At 39.8% G+C, this 14734-nt stretch overlaps 1 protein-coding gene across 2 annotated transcripts in view; it reads right to left on the bottom strand.

The window, feature by feature from the left end:
• Window positions 1–9281: 9281 nt before the first annotated feature.
• Window positions 9282–14734, bottom strand: part of lpar1 (lysophosphatidic acid receptor 1) — an 80548-nt gene continuing 75095 nt past the window's right edge. For both annotated transcript variants that reach the window (XM_074618039.1, XM_074618040.1), the window contains one exon: window positions 9282–10468. In XM_074618039.1, coding sequence (XP_074474140.1) covers window positions 10140–10468 — 329 coding nt within the window. In that variant the 3' untranslated portion in view covers window positions 9282–10139. The remainder of the gene's footprint in view (window positions 10469–14734) is intronic.

The raw sequence follows: 14734 nt of genomic DNA, 5'->3' as shown, positions 1-14734 counted from the left end.
GTTGATAAGAGTATTAAATACTTGACAAATCTCCCTTTAAGGTACATTCTGAACAGATAAAAAATGTGCAATTGATTTGTGATTAATCACGATTCAATATTTTAATCGATTCACAGCCCTGATTTATTGATTTCAATATGGAAACTGTTGGCTACTACAACTGGAAAGACACAGAGGGACAGAATTGTCCATTTCTTTTTCTCTGACCCTAAACTGTTATCTGCTTTAAATGCCTCTTTCTCTCTGTTTATTTAATCACGGGCCTCCCCTTACACATGTTCCATAACAGCCCCCTACCCCACCCAGAGAAATAAAGTATTTCACCATGTGGAGGCTGCAGTGTTATGACTCACCACAAGAGGGATCAGAGGGGTGAGTTGCAGCAGAAAAACAGGTCTGCCATACAGTACTATGAGTCATTTTTACAGTGAATTTTGTGTGAATTACTTGTATAAGTTTGTGAATGTGTGCGTGTTTGCTTCAGTGTGTGTCTGTGAGTTTTAGGAGCACGTCTGTGCGTGTGTGTATTTTTTGTGGATGCCCAATGTAAACTGTTTAAAGTAGGCAGCATGGAGTTTGGCCTCGGACTGGTCATCCCTCTTCTCCTTGATCTAAACTGTGGATAAGATTGTCTCACTCCCACTTCCTCCCTGGGTTCTTCCCTCTCCTCACTTTCCTCCTCGCACTGATTTCTCTGTCTGCACCAGATCTCTACTTCTTCTTCCTTTCCTTTCCTTTCCTTTTCTTTCCTTTCCTCACCGTCTTCTGTATTTTCGTATGCCTTTATATGTTAGTGGACTTAGACTGGATAGTTTGTGATCAATCATGTCAGTTCCCTAAATTCATGAGGTGGATGAAACAGAACCACCTCAGATGCATTATCTTTTTCTTTTTGCATTTCTTTTCTAATTAACCACTGCAGCAACCTGAAGCCAATACCAATTAATATGAGGGTCACATTCACTCAAACATAAACCATTTCATTAGGTTTATCACTTTATTAGGTTTATCCAGTACACAAAACATTGGCCTTCCTCCATTTTCCTGAGGGAAATACACAGACCAACCAGATTACTGTCTTCCAAGACCTTTTATATCCTGTCACCTGCTGTCCGAGGCCAATCAGGGAGGATCTCTGGAATTAGTGCCACTTTAGCCCAGATGGCATCAATCTCATTTGGAGCTAATTGGGAGTCAAATGCACTTTGACAAAATCTATTAATGAAATGTAAGTATGGTAAAACCATAGACTGTATATAAGAAGTGGACATAATCACTGTGACATCACCCATTGGTTTGTGGACTGCCGTTTTGAAGCCTCAAATTCTGCATTTTGGCCGTCACCATCTTGATATTTGGCCGTCGCCATGCTGTTTTTTTGCAACCAGAAGTGACACGAGAGGGTGGAGCTAAGTACAACCGAACGCTGAATAAGACATTTTCAGGCGACCAAAACGGTTTTAATTAACTGTCATGAACTGAAAACACAGTTTGAAAGGGTTAAAGTTCTAAGACGACAACGCAGACAATTCCCAGACCGGACAACGCTGTGGTAGCGACCTGTCAATCACAAGGTAGCCACGCCTTAAATCATCCCCTGCTTTATGGTCTATTTGACTCTAAATGGGACCATAATTTTTCTAAATGAACATCATGCTGTATTGGAGAAGACTTGAAACTAGCGATTGAGACCATAAACTCATGTTTACAATGTTTACTGAGGTATTAAATCAAGTAAGAAGTAGAATCATTTTCTCATAGACTTCTATACAATCAGACTTCTTTTTGCAACCAGAGGAGTCGCCCCCTGCTGGCCATTAGAAAGAATGCAAGTTTAAGGCACTTCCACATTGGCTTCACTTTTCAAAACATACATATTGTTAGTGAGGTAGAGAAACAAGTAAACATCTACGACTAACATTACAGCAGGAAATATTACCCACAGAGACATTTTAAAGGAGAAGTGCTGGGAATTGAAGTTCCCCTACAGTCCGTACTGTTCATTACCACCAAATGATTTGCCAGATAAGCATCTCTTTCCTATTCTCTTGTTACTTATCACATGCATGTTAAATTCAACAACAGTTTTTAATGGGTGCCTTCAAATTTGAAAATGTACGACTTTGGCACCACCAGTAACTTTTCAGGTTTGTCCATTCCCTCAAAGGTCACCAGTGTTAAGATGGTTTGCAACGGCAAGTATTCACATGTCAAAGCTCCCTCAAGTCAAACACTACACAAAAGCACTGTGTGAAATTACTTTTCCTTTATAAGCAGATGAGTAAGACTGAAGACTGCAAAAACATGGCGGAAACTTTCTGTTTCATCACTTCAGTCTTGTGCTACAGTCTTCACCCTCTTTCCTCCACTCTCCATCACCACTGTTTCCTTTTCTTATCTGTGGTTGAAGTCAGTTCCTTCTCCCTGTCGCCATTTGCTCTGTCTTTGAAAGAATTTAGTACAAATGTATCACAAAGCCAGCTGCAGATACCGAGAAGGAGCACTCACTCACAGCGAATTAGTCCCTTCTACAAACAAGAGGTTTATCTGAATGGACTCTCTAACCTTCCTGCCAACTTGCAATAGCAGCTCTCAATGTTCGGGGACCGGAGATTTACATTTCCATGAAAAGTCGCTTCCTGTTTTGTCGTGATAATCTGGTTCGGTACATCATTGCAGCGCAGAAATTGGATAATGCTTCAGAGGAAGCTGGATGTGTTGAAATCTTCTGAATGGTTCAACAGGAACGCCGCAATTCCTGGATGTTCAGCACAGCTTTTTTTTATGTCTTGTTGCCTTTTTCCATGCGTCATAAATTTTGCTGGCAACGGGAATGCTGATTCTGTCCATTCAGATCATTGGTTTTAACCTATCTGCCACACATGCAGTAGGGTATCTGACCGCGGGGACGTATCGGTCAGTCAGCAAACCATGCTGGGAACCGCGGAAAGTGTCTGTATTGACATTGTGACGAAGACGCGACATCCCCCTCACTCAGCGACAGCACGGGGGAACTTCCTGTGTGGCCGCGCAGGCTCTGATTGGCCCATTCAGGGAGCAACAGGAAGTGGGGAGACATATATCAGTCAACTGGAGGCTAGCACTCCAAAGCCGTGGAACAATAAACACAGCAGAGCGTGCCTGTCACACACACACACAGAACATTCTTCCCTATAAAAACATTTGGCTGCTGTCGCTATGACTGCAGCTTAATTCATGTCACACGCCACATATAGTGGCCCTGGCCACTCTTCCAGTAGTGTTAAACATACACATACCACACTTGTATAGTGCAGTATGCATGTAGCGTCTGCTTTTTGTCACAGTCCACATTCTCCAGTGGTAAGTCATTACTTTCAAACTTTCAGATTTCAGAATTGAGCCGTATGCTTGTCATTTTTGTTCTAGTTTGTTTTTTCTTTTACATGGCAGGACAATTCAAGAGCACCAGGGATAAAGTGTGATATTTTACCACAAAAGCATCATCTTTGGTCATCTGTTCGTTATATAAAGATAGAATAAAGGTAGTCAAGGGCGCTGGATGTGGGGGGGCCCTGTCCCACTTTCTTTTTAAGGTTGTGAATCCCTGTATCCCCGCAAATTCCCCGCAAATGCCCCTGTATGGCAACATGGTAATAAAAAAGATGTTTCAATCATTCCCATCCACCCCGTGCATGTCAAGACTGGAGGGTGTCAGAAGTGTTTTAACTCTACAGATACGCTCTAATTTGAATGTGTTTGTCTCAGCTGAGTCTCACGTAACCGCAACCTGAACTGAAGCGTTTATTTACGCTTCAAGTCAGGAGATATATAGTCCCACGGTGCAGGTTGAACCGTTACAAACATTCATTCTTGCTCGTTCCCACTGAACTGCGCCTCACCCGGAAAGTAGACGAGATCAGGCGGCAGCAGCAGCAGGTGCCGGTGACAAAAAGCTGCGGTCAAGTCAGACAGTTTCCAGCAGCCAAGTAAAGTTACATCCTGTTAGATCCATCCGATATGTAGGCTACTTGTACTTGCTGCCTTGTAAAGCACTTTGTAATTGCTCGTTTTCATAAGTGCTTATAAATAGCCTTCATTATTATTATTATTATTATCAACCACACAATGTTTGTTAACAGATGAAACCTTCATTGCACAGCATGATGAGACTAATAGCCCACAATCTACTGTTAAATATCACAATCCAGGCCTCTGGAGGTGGCCAGGCCAAGTTCAATAATGTTCTCTGGCAACTGTATCAAGCGAGGCAAATCCAAACACACCACCTCAACAGAGACATATAAGCATTAGGAGCTAATTCATTGAGCATTTTCTCACGTCTAATCCCACACAACCATACAAACCACATTGTAAATAATAGTGTTGATCTCACAGCGTATAAACACACACTTACACACAGACCTCTGCTAACAGTCAAGGCTGTCTAAAATGTGTGAACAGCCTCAAGGTCTATAGATTATTCGGTCTAGCCAAAAAACAAACTGCATGTCATGAAGTATACATTATCAGCCTGTGTCTGTCTGTGACCCTGTTACGGACCTTTTGGATGTCATGGAAACAAAAACACTGGCGGATAACAGAGAGAAGCAACGGTAGCAAGGCTGAACATGTAAGATAAAGTAAAAACACTAATATGTAAGCACTGCAATACTTATTTCAGAAAAGGCCAATTTCATGTTAAAAAATCACACAAATGAAATAATTCAGACTTTTCTCATGTTTTTTTTTATTGTTGTTGGGACATCAACAGTATGACTCTGGGTGGACATTCATTGATATTGGCCCGTACAGTATAGATAGTATGGAAATCACATTTACGTCTGTGTCACAATTACTTTATACAAACTACTGGTACATGGTTTGTTAAATCTGAGGCTTGGCAACGTTTAAAAAAAACATTCTAATGCATTGTTTCACTTTGGAAGAACAAAATGTTTCAGACCAACTGTTAGGAAAGTCAGCCATTGCTCCTGATAATGTACATATCATTCCATGTATAAACAGTTTTTGGTATTAAAATGACAACATTTCTTAAGTGCAACACACACCGCCTGCGTCGTGTAATGTTAGATTCCCGTAGCAAACATTAGACATGCCGTTAAGACAAATAGCCAAATAAGAAGTAGTCAGCGTACGATGGCCGGGATGTGCCAACCTGGGGAGCTAATGTGATAAAAAAAAAAAGTTCACGCATATTAAAGCTGGGAAATCGACGTTGGCCTATCCTGATATGCGTCAAATGCCGCCAGTGCATGTTGCCCGGAAGAATTAATTTTGTCTCGTTGTTACACAAAATGACAAAATAAAACTAGATCACATTTAAATCTCAATTAGTGTCCCCACATCAGATATTTTCATTTTGAACAAGTTTTATATTTTTAATCAAATCATACTAAAATCATAATATATAATCTGTGTTAAACATTTTTTTTTAAAGCTGTGTTGTGTATCTTTATTATTTAAAAATAAATCAAGCATCAATCTGCCCGCAAAAGTGAAATATCACTAACACTGACATTAATCTTTGTTGTACTTAAAGGCAATTGTAAAACAACGGTGTTAGCAACACACAAACTTAAAGATGAACAGGTTAACAACACCTGACAATCTTGTTTTTGCTCACCTCCATTGGTTTAAAGGGGAACTACGCCCATTTTTAAAATTCATACATGTTATTCCTATGGTCTAAGACAGTCCAAAAAATATTAGTTAACATGAAAAACTCTCTCCCAAATCCAAAAACTAAAGTGATAAAACTCAAATTTGTGATGTAATAGGGTATAAAGTGTGGAGCTGCTCCATAGACAATGAATTGGGAGAGATGTTCTAGATGACAACTGACAACACTACAATAGAATAAAGCTCATTTGGGAATAAAAAAGAAAAAACACATTCTGTGGATCCACAAAATCAGCCTCCCATTCATTGTCTATGGAGCAGCTCCAGACTTTACAGTATACCCGATGACATCACAAGTTTGAGACTTACTTCTCTGGTTTCTGGCTTTGAGAGAGAGTAGCTCACGTTCACAAATATTGACTGAACTTTTATCGGCCATGGAAATAACCTATTGGAATTTTTAATTTAGGTGGTGTTCCCCTTTAACTTCTCACCTTGCTGCAGTGATGTACAAGTGTACTCCAGGACACTGTGACATCACTGCTGGGTGTGGTTACAGGTGCAACAAAGCACAATTTCAACCAGAGAGGGCGGTAAAACACTGGTGTTAAGTTACTCTTTAAGGACCGGAAGGCACTGCACACAGATATCTAGTTCTGGGTCGCAAACAAGTTAATAGTTGACAGGAAATGCATTAATTAGGGTCATAATACAAAAGAGCTCATGACATAAAAACCATAAACAAAATCCTACAGTACATTTGGACAGATTATAACACACTTAAAATTTACAAAACACAAAAACGCTTTCCCTTTGGTGATTAACTTTGAATAATATATATTTATATACATACATACTGTACACATATACTTACAATGGTGTACGAAGAGTGACACACTGGTAAACAGAGACATACAAAGACAGAAAGTTTAGTTGGTTTGCTATATAACCTGAATCAATACTTTTGTTAGAAAAATGGTTACAGTGAATGTCAAATATGAAGGGTTGGGTCCAGAGCTTTGTTGTGAAGTTAACAGAAGTAAAGTGTGGACAAACTCAAAGGCAAAACTTTTAAGTTAAATTGTCTAAGAAGAAAATATCTAAGATTGTTTCCTTGGAATTTTTCTCAAAATGTTAATTTTTTTTATAATGTAGAGGCACAACCCGGAGATTAAAAGGCCAAAAACAAAGTCTAAACGGGGGAAAGACCATAAGTAATCCACTCCCCACTCTCAACCTTTTGGGTACACGCTGAAAAAATAAAAGAACTTACGTTGCCTCATAAACAGGGCAACATTTTGGCCAACTTCAACGGGCAAAAAATACCAGCTGACTTCATTTTAGCACTGCAAACATCTTGCTGCCTGGCAAACATCTGACTGTTTTTGGCCGTGATCCTCGCTTTCATGTCAGCTCTCTTTGGGTGTATTTTGGCCAAAATGTGTTTTGATTCAAGTCACGACTTAACGTTCAGCTGGTGATTCTTAACAATGTACGTCATGCATATAGCATCACCAGGCTGACTTTCTGTTGGCTTAGAGAGTCTCAAATTCAGAGAAGAAGGTGGGGAGTGCACTTGTGGAAATAAGATATCACCATTCAACACTGCATTGGCTCAACTCGGCTTTATCTTGTTAGTATTATAAGTAAACTGTGATACGTCATTGTTGTCAGTACAAAAGACTAAAAATGCTTAATGTGGTGGTGTGGGTAAACATTCCATAAAGTTAAGGTATACATCAACATTATCAGAACCCCACTATATGCCTGTCGACAGGTTAGTACAGAATCTGTAATATGTGCCAACTTAATTCACTGGGAAGCTTTAAACACAGGATGCGTCTCAGTTCAAGATGCCACGAGGAGGGACGAGAAGGGAGGGAGGAAGAGATATGCGAAACATTTGAATTATTTGTAACACTTGCTAATAAAGACTGGTTCACAAAAACATTATCATAATCCCAACCATCTCATATGATGACATAAAAAAAAACATATATTTTGGATGGACATCTGTATTTACTTCATATCACCAATAACACTGTTGCAGCAAAAAATGCGTACATGACATTCAGTTTCTGGCTAAATAGAAAAGATATTTTCATACTTTCCTCGGAGTGTTTGTAAAGCCGCGCAGACGCTATCAGACTGCGATACTGTAGGAGTGAACTTCATGAGTTCCTCACAGAAAAGAAATGAGCAGACTCTAAAATGTTATTTTTCCCCCCCAAATGCTGCCATAAAAGATGCAAATTGGTGTTGAAGATTTTGGGATTTTAAAGGTAGGGTTGGAAGTGTTGTTTAATTGTTATATTTGTTGAAATTCTCTTTTACATCCTGACAGCAATCAATAAATCAAATGCTCTGACAAAAAAAAAGAGACAAAAATCTGGTATCTGTGGCTGTGGCAGGACTGTAATATGATTGTTTATTATGATATGTTTACGTTCATCATGAGAATTTTGGGGGAGTGGCTTTGGAGGGAGGCCTGAAGGGACGGGCTGTCAGTGTTGCTGACTTTCCCGCTAGATTTAGTGACTTTTAGACCTGATGCTAGCTACTTTCATTGGAAAAGAGTTGGCAACACTGGGCTGGGTTTTTCAGTTGCATCATTTTTAAAATCCAGTGTACTCTTGCTAGTTTCTCAACATTACCAACCCTAGCTTTAAGCTAAGAGGTGTTAGAGGCTGAGCTGAAATGGAGCTCATGACTTAAATTTTATATGCAGGGCCAAAAAGCCACAGATTCTGGGCTAAGTATTGGTTCAGTAGGGACCAGCATTTTTAACAGTCAAATTTTGGAGAGAAATAATGGAATACAATAGAATGAGTGGATTTAAATCTCAGCTATGCTCATGGCACACTGACACAATTTTACACCACTGACCAATTGCAAACTGGATTTTTATTGGCCAAGCTAGTGGTGTGCTTCCATGGATGGCAATGCTAGGGTCGGTCAGCCTGTAGGCCAGTCCACCTCTTTGGTCCAGACTGAAATACAACATTTAGATGGACTACCATGACATTTGCAGGTCAGTGTTTGCAGTCTAAACTACAGTATCATTGGTGGCAAAATTGAGTTTGTAAACTAAAATTCAGACAGGCACTCATTAACACCCATTTTATCTTCATGTTCATGCTATAAAGACGTAATGACCCATCTTGTCAACGCTCACAATGGGGGCAATTTAACGTGAACTTTCATATTTGCTTACCACCCACCACTTTTCAGTCTCATGGACACTTAATAAAACCATGAGCGTCAGACAGATCAGCACATTTCATGTCATGATCTGAAGTCTGTTAACTCTCACCAGAAATGACCTTCACCTTGTCTCCACATAACACTGTGGCACAGAGCCTGCTTTAAAAACGCAAACATCCTCCCCGTTTTGGTAAGATCCCGGGAACAACTTGTCTCTAATTCCTTAGAGGGAATAAACAAAATATCCTGGACCCTTCATGTATTTAAGTTGGATCAAAAGAGGAAACTGGACTCATTAAAGCTTTATTAGTTGGCGAAGAAGATCAGTAGAATAATGAGTCCCGAAAGTATTTAGGTCGTAAGGTCACTTGTCATTAAAGGATGAACGATGAATGTGCTGCGGAAATGAATGGTGGCTCTGGTTACTTAAACAATCCATAAAGGGAACAACAGCATTTTTTTGGTAAGTCGCTAAACATGTCATACATGTCAGTATTGATATATTTATCTATTTAAGAAGCATTGGCAGGATGTCCCATACATTTTTCACTTTGACGCCTATATTTTGAAAAAAGTTAAACCTCCAAATACTACCAAGAAAATCCTTGAGTCTCCACAAGGTCATTCACGGTTGCACGTTATGAGCACAAAACTGCATGTGCTGGTTGCATTTTTCCAGATTTGAAGTCTTTCCTCCCAATCATAAAAGGAAAAAAGAAAGAATAGTGGGTTCACACCCAAAAATGAGTCTTCAAATGGATGTGAAGGAAACTCCGATGGTAGTGCCATGGTGTCTGTATGTAACATGTGTGTGTATGATGTTATGGGACCTTGGAATAAATGGGGATCAAGGGGGAAAAGTCTGAAACCTATGTCTAGAGGATACAAAGTTAGAGAAGACTGGAGTACTGGCATTACCTTCATTTCACAGATTACTTTTAAATAGTTCATATCAGCGTTGTCCTTAACAACACAAAAAATAATAAACAACTACACAAAAATGCTAACAGCCTATCAGAGTCCTCGAAGATCAGACCCCACCCCCCCTTTTCTTCCTCCACACAGCGATAAAGTCTTGTCATCTTACTTCATGTAACCATCCTCTTCTTCATTGTGATCTCATCCAGCTCATCATAACATCTACCTAATCTTCATTCTCAAATTTATCACGTTACTGTCTTCAGTTCGTATCATATTTGCAGTCCCTCCCGACCTTCCCATGCTGCCGTTTACCTTCTTTCAGTCAGTATCTCCAAGACAAATTAACCCCTTCGAGCAGTTGGGTTAATCTCCGTGATCTCCAGCCTCTCCGTTTATACCACTGAGTGTTCATTATTGTGGTGGTGGTGGTGGTGGTGGTGTATACCGCCGCTCAGCACCGTGTGGTTGACGGACGATGCCGACCGGTCGGATCCCTCCGCCGCTGTCCCGTTGACATTCTCCTGCCGCTGGCAGCACAGGATCTGCCTGAAGGTGGCGCTCATCTCCTTGTCGCGGTAGGAGTAGATGATGGGGTTCATGGCCGAGTTGAACTCGGCGAGAAGCAGGAAGAACTTTTCATAGGTGAGGACGTTGCAGATGGGGCAGAAGACGTCGAGGAGGAGGATGACCAGGCCGGGGGTCCAGCAGATGATGAACGCACCTGAGGAGAAACAAAGCAGGGGGGGGGGGGGAATTCAAATTGGTGCTGGGGAACTGGAATGGACTAACAAGGCTGTTCTGGGAGCAGAGTTTCTTTCAGTTGCACCAAGACGCACAGATTTCACTGATTAGTTGGATTATCTCAGAATTCTTCTAAAATGCATTTTTATAACTGGATTTTTCTAGGGCCTACATGTGTATAATCCATCATAAATCTACAAAGACAATTATTCACATCATATATTACTTCATCCTGAAAAGGAAAATGTGTGTCTGTATTTGAAGCTAATAAGAGACACATAAATGAAAGTAGCACAAAAACAGTTTTTGGCACCCATTTCGAATGTTCTCAGCTGATTGAATCTGTGTTTTCAGTGGTTATCACTACAATTCTGATGCTTCAGACGGGCCAAACTGCCCTTACCACATTGTGAAAGTGAAAGTTCAACTTAACTTTGTGAATTGAAACAAAACGACTTTAGGTTTAGGTACCAAAACCACTTGGTTAGGTTTAGGAAAAGATTGTGGTTTGGGTTAAAATAAGAAGCCTACGTTTGTTGCCTAACTTACGTAGGCTTACTGTAAGTTTCATTGCAAGTCAATGTTGGCTTTTGGTTTTACACGGGACACAAACAGCAGTCTCCTGGGTGAAAGTTCTGTGTTTGTTTGACCCATCCATACACCCCACGTTTTCCCTACGTGGACTTTGCTGCTCTTTATGCTACATCACCTGACTTCCTCCTTTGCTCCCGTCATAATTACTACGGCCACTAGAGGTCGGCGTTGTCTTGTATTTGTATCAGTGATCAACCATGTGAAGGGATGATAACCTATAGCAGGCCCTTCCTAACCCATATCTATGAGTCTGATAACCGCTGATAACGCCCATTTAATCGGCTGATATCATTCAAAATCGTGTCGGTGATCAACCATGCCAATACATGATAACGGCCTTTTGAACCTACTAGTAGGTGTAGCAGGCCCCTTCTAACCCATATCTATGAGGCCGATAACGGCTGATAATGCTCATTCATTCGGCTGATATCATTCGAAGAGGGTGTTTTTTTTGTGAGGGTTTGCACATTGCAGTACTAAGTTCTGAACTTCCTGCATCCTTGCAGTTTAAATTTGAATGACTCGTTATGACTTTCATTCATACCTTTGGACACTGATGACTTGCTTTGATCTCACACTGACTCACACTTGAGAAACAATGATTCACCGGGACTTAAACTCGAGTTGATGACTTCATCAAGATGGCATGTCTTCTCAGTGTCATCTTAAAATGTATACCTCATCATGTTGCACATGTGAGGCATCCTGCAACCTCCACCTTCACTCTTAAGTGTATATTACGTTCATGTGACACCCTGAGTTTGAACCAGGCAGACATTTCCTTGTCTTTCCTCTCTCTCTAGTGAACCACAAAAAAAGTAAAAAAGCAGAAATGAAGATCTTGGCCCTGAAAGTATATTCTACCACACAACCACTGATTGGATCGGATGACGTAACATATAGACCTTTTCATTGCCATTCTGTTGCTAGTGCAACAGCTTTGGTCCAAGATTACTTCCTGTCAGCTAATGCATTAACGAACATCGCAACTGGAAATACGAAGGGGCCCATTAAGAATGTTTATGTTGTCAATTCTGAAAAGGTCTATACAGTATAGTGTAAATGAAGCCACTCCATCTGGGAGCCAGTGCTGGTTCTTTTTGGTCTGTCATGAAACAAAGAAAAAACACTCTACGACCACATCATCATCACTAAACAACCACATACCATCAGTCTGCAAAACAAAAACACCCATGTCACTCTAAAACCACATCTAAAACTTTTTAATGGCACTTTTTGAGTACTTTTGTTGTATAGTGTTCTCAAATACTTTGTTATTGCGGCTGCATTAGGTTACCAGCCATGGATCCTCAAAAGTGAAAAATACCACTAAAAGGCTGATTTCAAAGTAATAAATATACTTAAATGCATTAGTAATCATGTTGATATTAATAATTTAAACTGAGTGCAAATAAATAAATAACAACATTCCAGTACCAATCTGTGTGAATTAAAAATCAATGTATCTCCAATTTACTTTCACCACACGATCTTACACAGTCTTATTTATGATAGCACTTACAGTGCCAGTACAGTAGTTTTTCTAGTTCTTTTTTTTATATGATAGAAGATACATTAGGTTAACAACTGAAGTAAAAGTCAAATGGAAAATGTTTGAAATATGTCACTGATTGATTGAACATGATTCTTGCTAACAAGAATTGTGCAAGTGGAATAATTCTAAATTATTTGATGACATTTTTTCATCATCAAATACATAAATACAAATATTTTTTTAAAATTATTTTTCACAAATAATTTCAATTATAGAACTTGCTTTGCTATTTAAATATTCTATTGCAATTTTGACTAAAGAGATATACTAATTCAATATAATACTGTATCACTTGACTAATCACATATACAGTATGAACATACTATATACTATCACTGTTGAGATTTCAATGACAATTTGTCACTTTTAGGGCTCCACAAACCAGGGTGACCGAGAAGCTTTCAAAATAAAAGCCCAATGTCATAGAAATAAATCAGAAATTAGTTTAAAGCGCTATGTTAAAAGAAAACAAAACCAAATAATCTCCAAAAGCTAAATAAATATCCTGTTTGTCATTTTCTTCCAAAACACATCACACTGTATGACCTTTTTCTGATCTGGCGCCTTAAACATAATTTGTTAGGGCTTTCCAAAACAGTTACATCATTACGAAAGAAAAGATTCATATGATGGTTAAAGCTAGGTCAAGTTTAGTCAACTTAAATAGTTAAAAGATGGGATGGGATTCCTGATTTCTCAGGAAATTCCAATCAACACCCTCCATTATCCCTCCCTTAACGTGAAACATCTTCGGGAACATAAACGACGACCTCTACCTCTTTATTGCAACCAGATCTCCAGTATTCCATCATCATATCTACAACCTTCAAACCTCATTTGGTTGAGTACAATGCATCATCATTTCTGTGATTAGATGAACTGTGTTAGCACGGCCGAGGGGGGGGGTCACTGACTCATCACTCATGAATGCCCAGTTCAAGTGTTGTGAATCCTGTCAACAGATGCTATTTGTCACGACTAAGACAGACAACTGTAGGACATTAAACTCTTGAGACAGTAAAACAAAAAGTCTTGATGAGAAATTAGGCAAGCAGAGACAGAGATGGGGAGAGAGAGAGAGAGAGAGAGACGCGATATTGACAGGCAGGCCTGTTATCTGTTAGTGTTTTGCAGGCGGCAGCTGCAGCGAAGGCTTGACCTCACTTCCCAGCTATGCAGGCAGACTGCGGAGTTAGATAAATTTCTCAAACGGTTTGCAGCCCCAGCAGAGAAACTATCTGAGCTAGCTGTCTCTAAGTGAAACATCTCACTCTGAGAGTCAGCACAGAAAAAGAGCACACAATTTCAGTCAGAAAAAGGAAAAATATACTTCCGACCAACATTGTGATTGTATATTACCTATACCTATATACGATTGTTTCCTGCCTTTAGCAACACTGTCTCATTTTGTGTTAGTGTTGATGGAAACATAAGATAGTCTATATTCTTGTCCGAGTGAGGCAAAAACCATAACAACTAAAAACACAAAATACTCTTGTGCATTTTGCTCTTTCATATAACCTGCTGCTTCTTTAACACTGATCCTGTTCTGTGTGAAATGTGCATATTCACAGGATGTTTGTCCTGATTTTCCCTCAGAATGAGGAAGAAAACAGTCTTTGTGTGAAGCTTTGACCTGAGAGCTTTCACCCTTGGGTTCTTTCATTTCCTCTCTGAAGCCAGGGGTATACGGTTGCTTGCGTTACACCCTTCATCTCAAAACTACTTTGCCCAAAAAAATGCTTACCGCGGCCACATAGAGCAGCGTTACTGCCACAGAGAGTAAAGCTGAGCTTTTGTTTACGGAAGAAACACATAGATATTGTTGGCCTTAAGTGAATCCTTTCGCCCTGTCGCTATACTTGAAAATGCCACATGGAGGGAAAAGAGACTGGAGAAATGGAAAGTCAGTGGAGGAAAGTAAATAAAGACGGCTCCGATGCAGGCCTGGAAAATCTGGCAATTTATGGCTTTCCAGGTCTTGATAGAGTTAGAAATTACACAGAAGCAAGAGGCATGTATGGGGATTTTAGCATAGCAACTGTGACCTATGTGACACATACAAGCACACTGATATTCCAAAATTATTCAGAATAT

This window comes from Sebastes fasciatus, chromosome 19 (assembly GCF_043250625.1).
Source record: "Sebastes fasciatus isolate fSebFas1 chromosome 19, fSebFas1.pri, whole genome shotgun sequence".
NCBI lineage: Eukaryota > Metazoa > Chordata > Actinopteri > Perciformes > Sebastidae > Sebastes > Sebastes fasciatus.
This window is presented reverse-complemented; position numbering and strand designations above follow the sequence as displayed.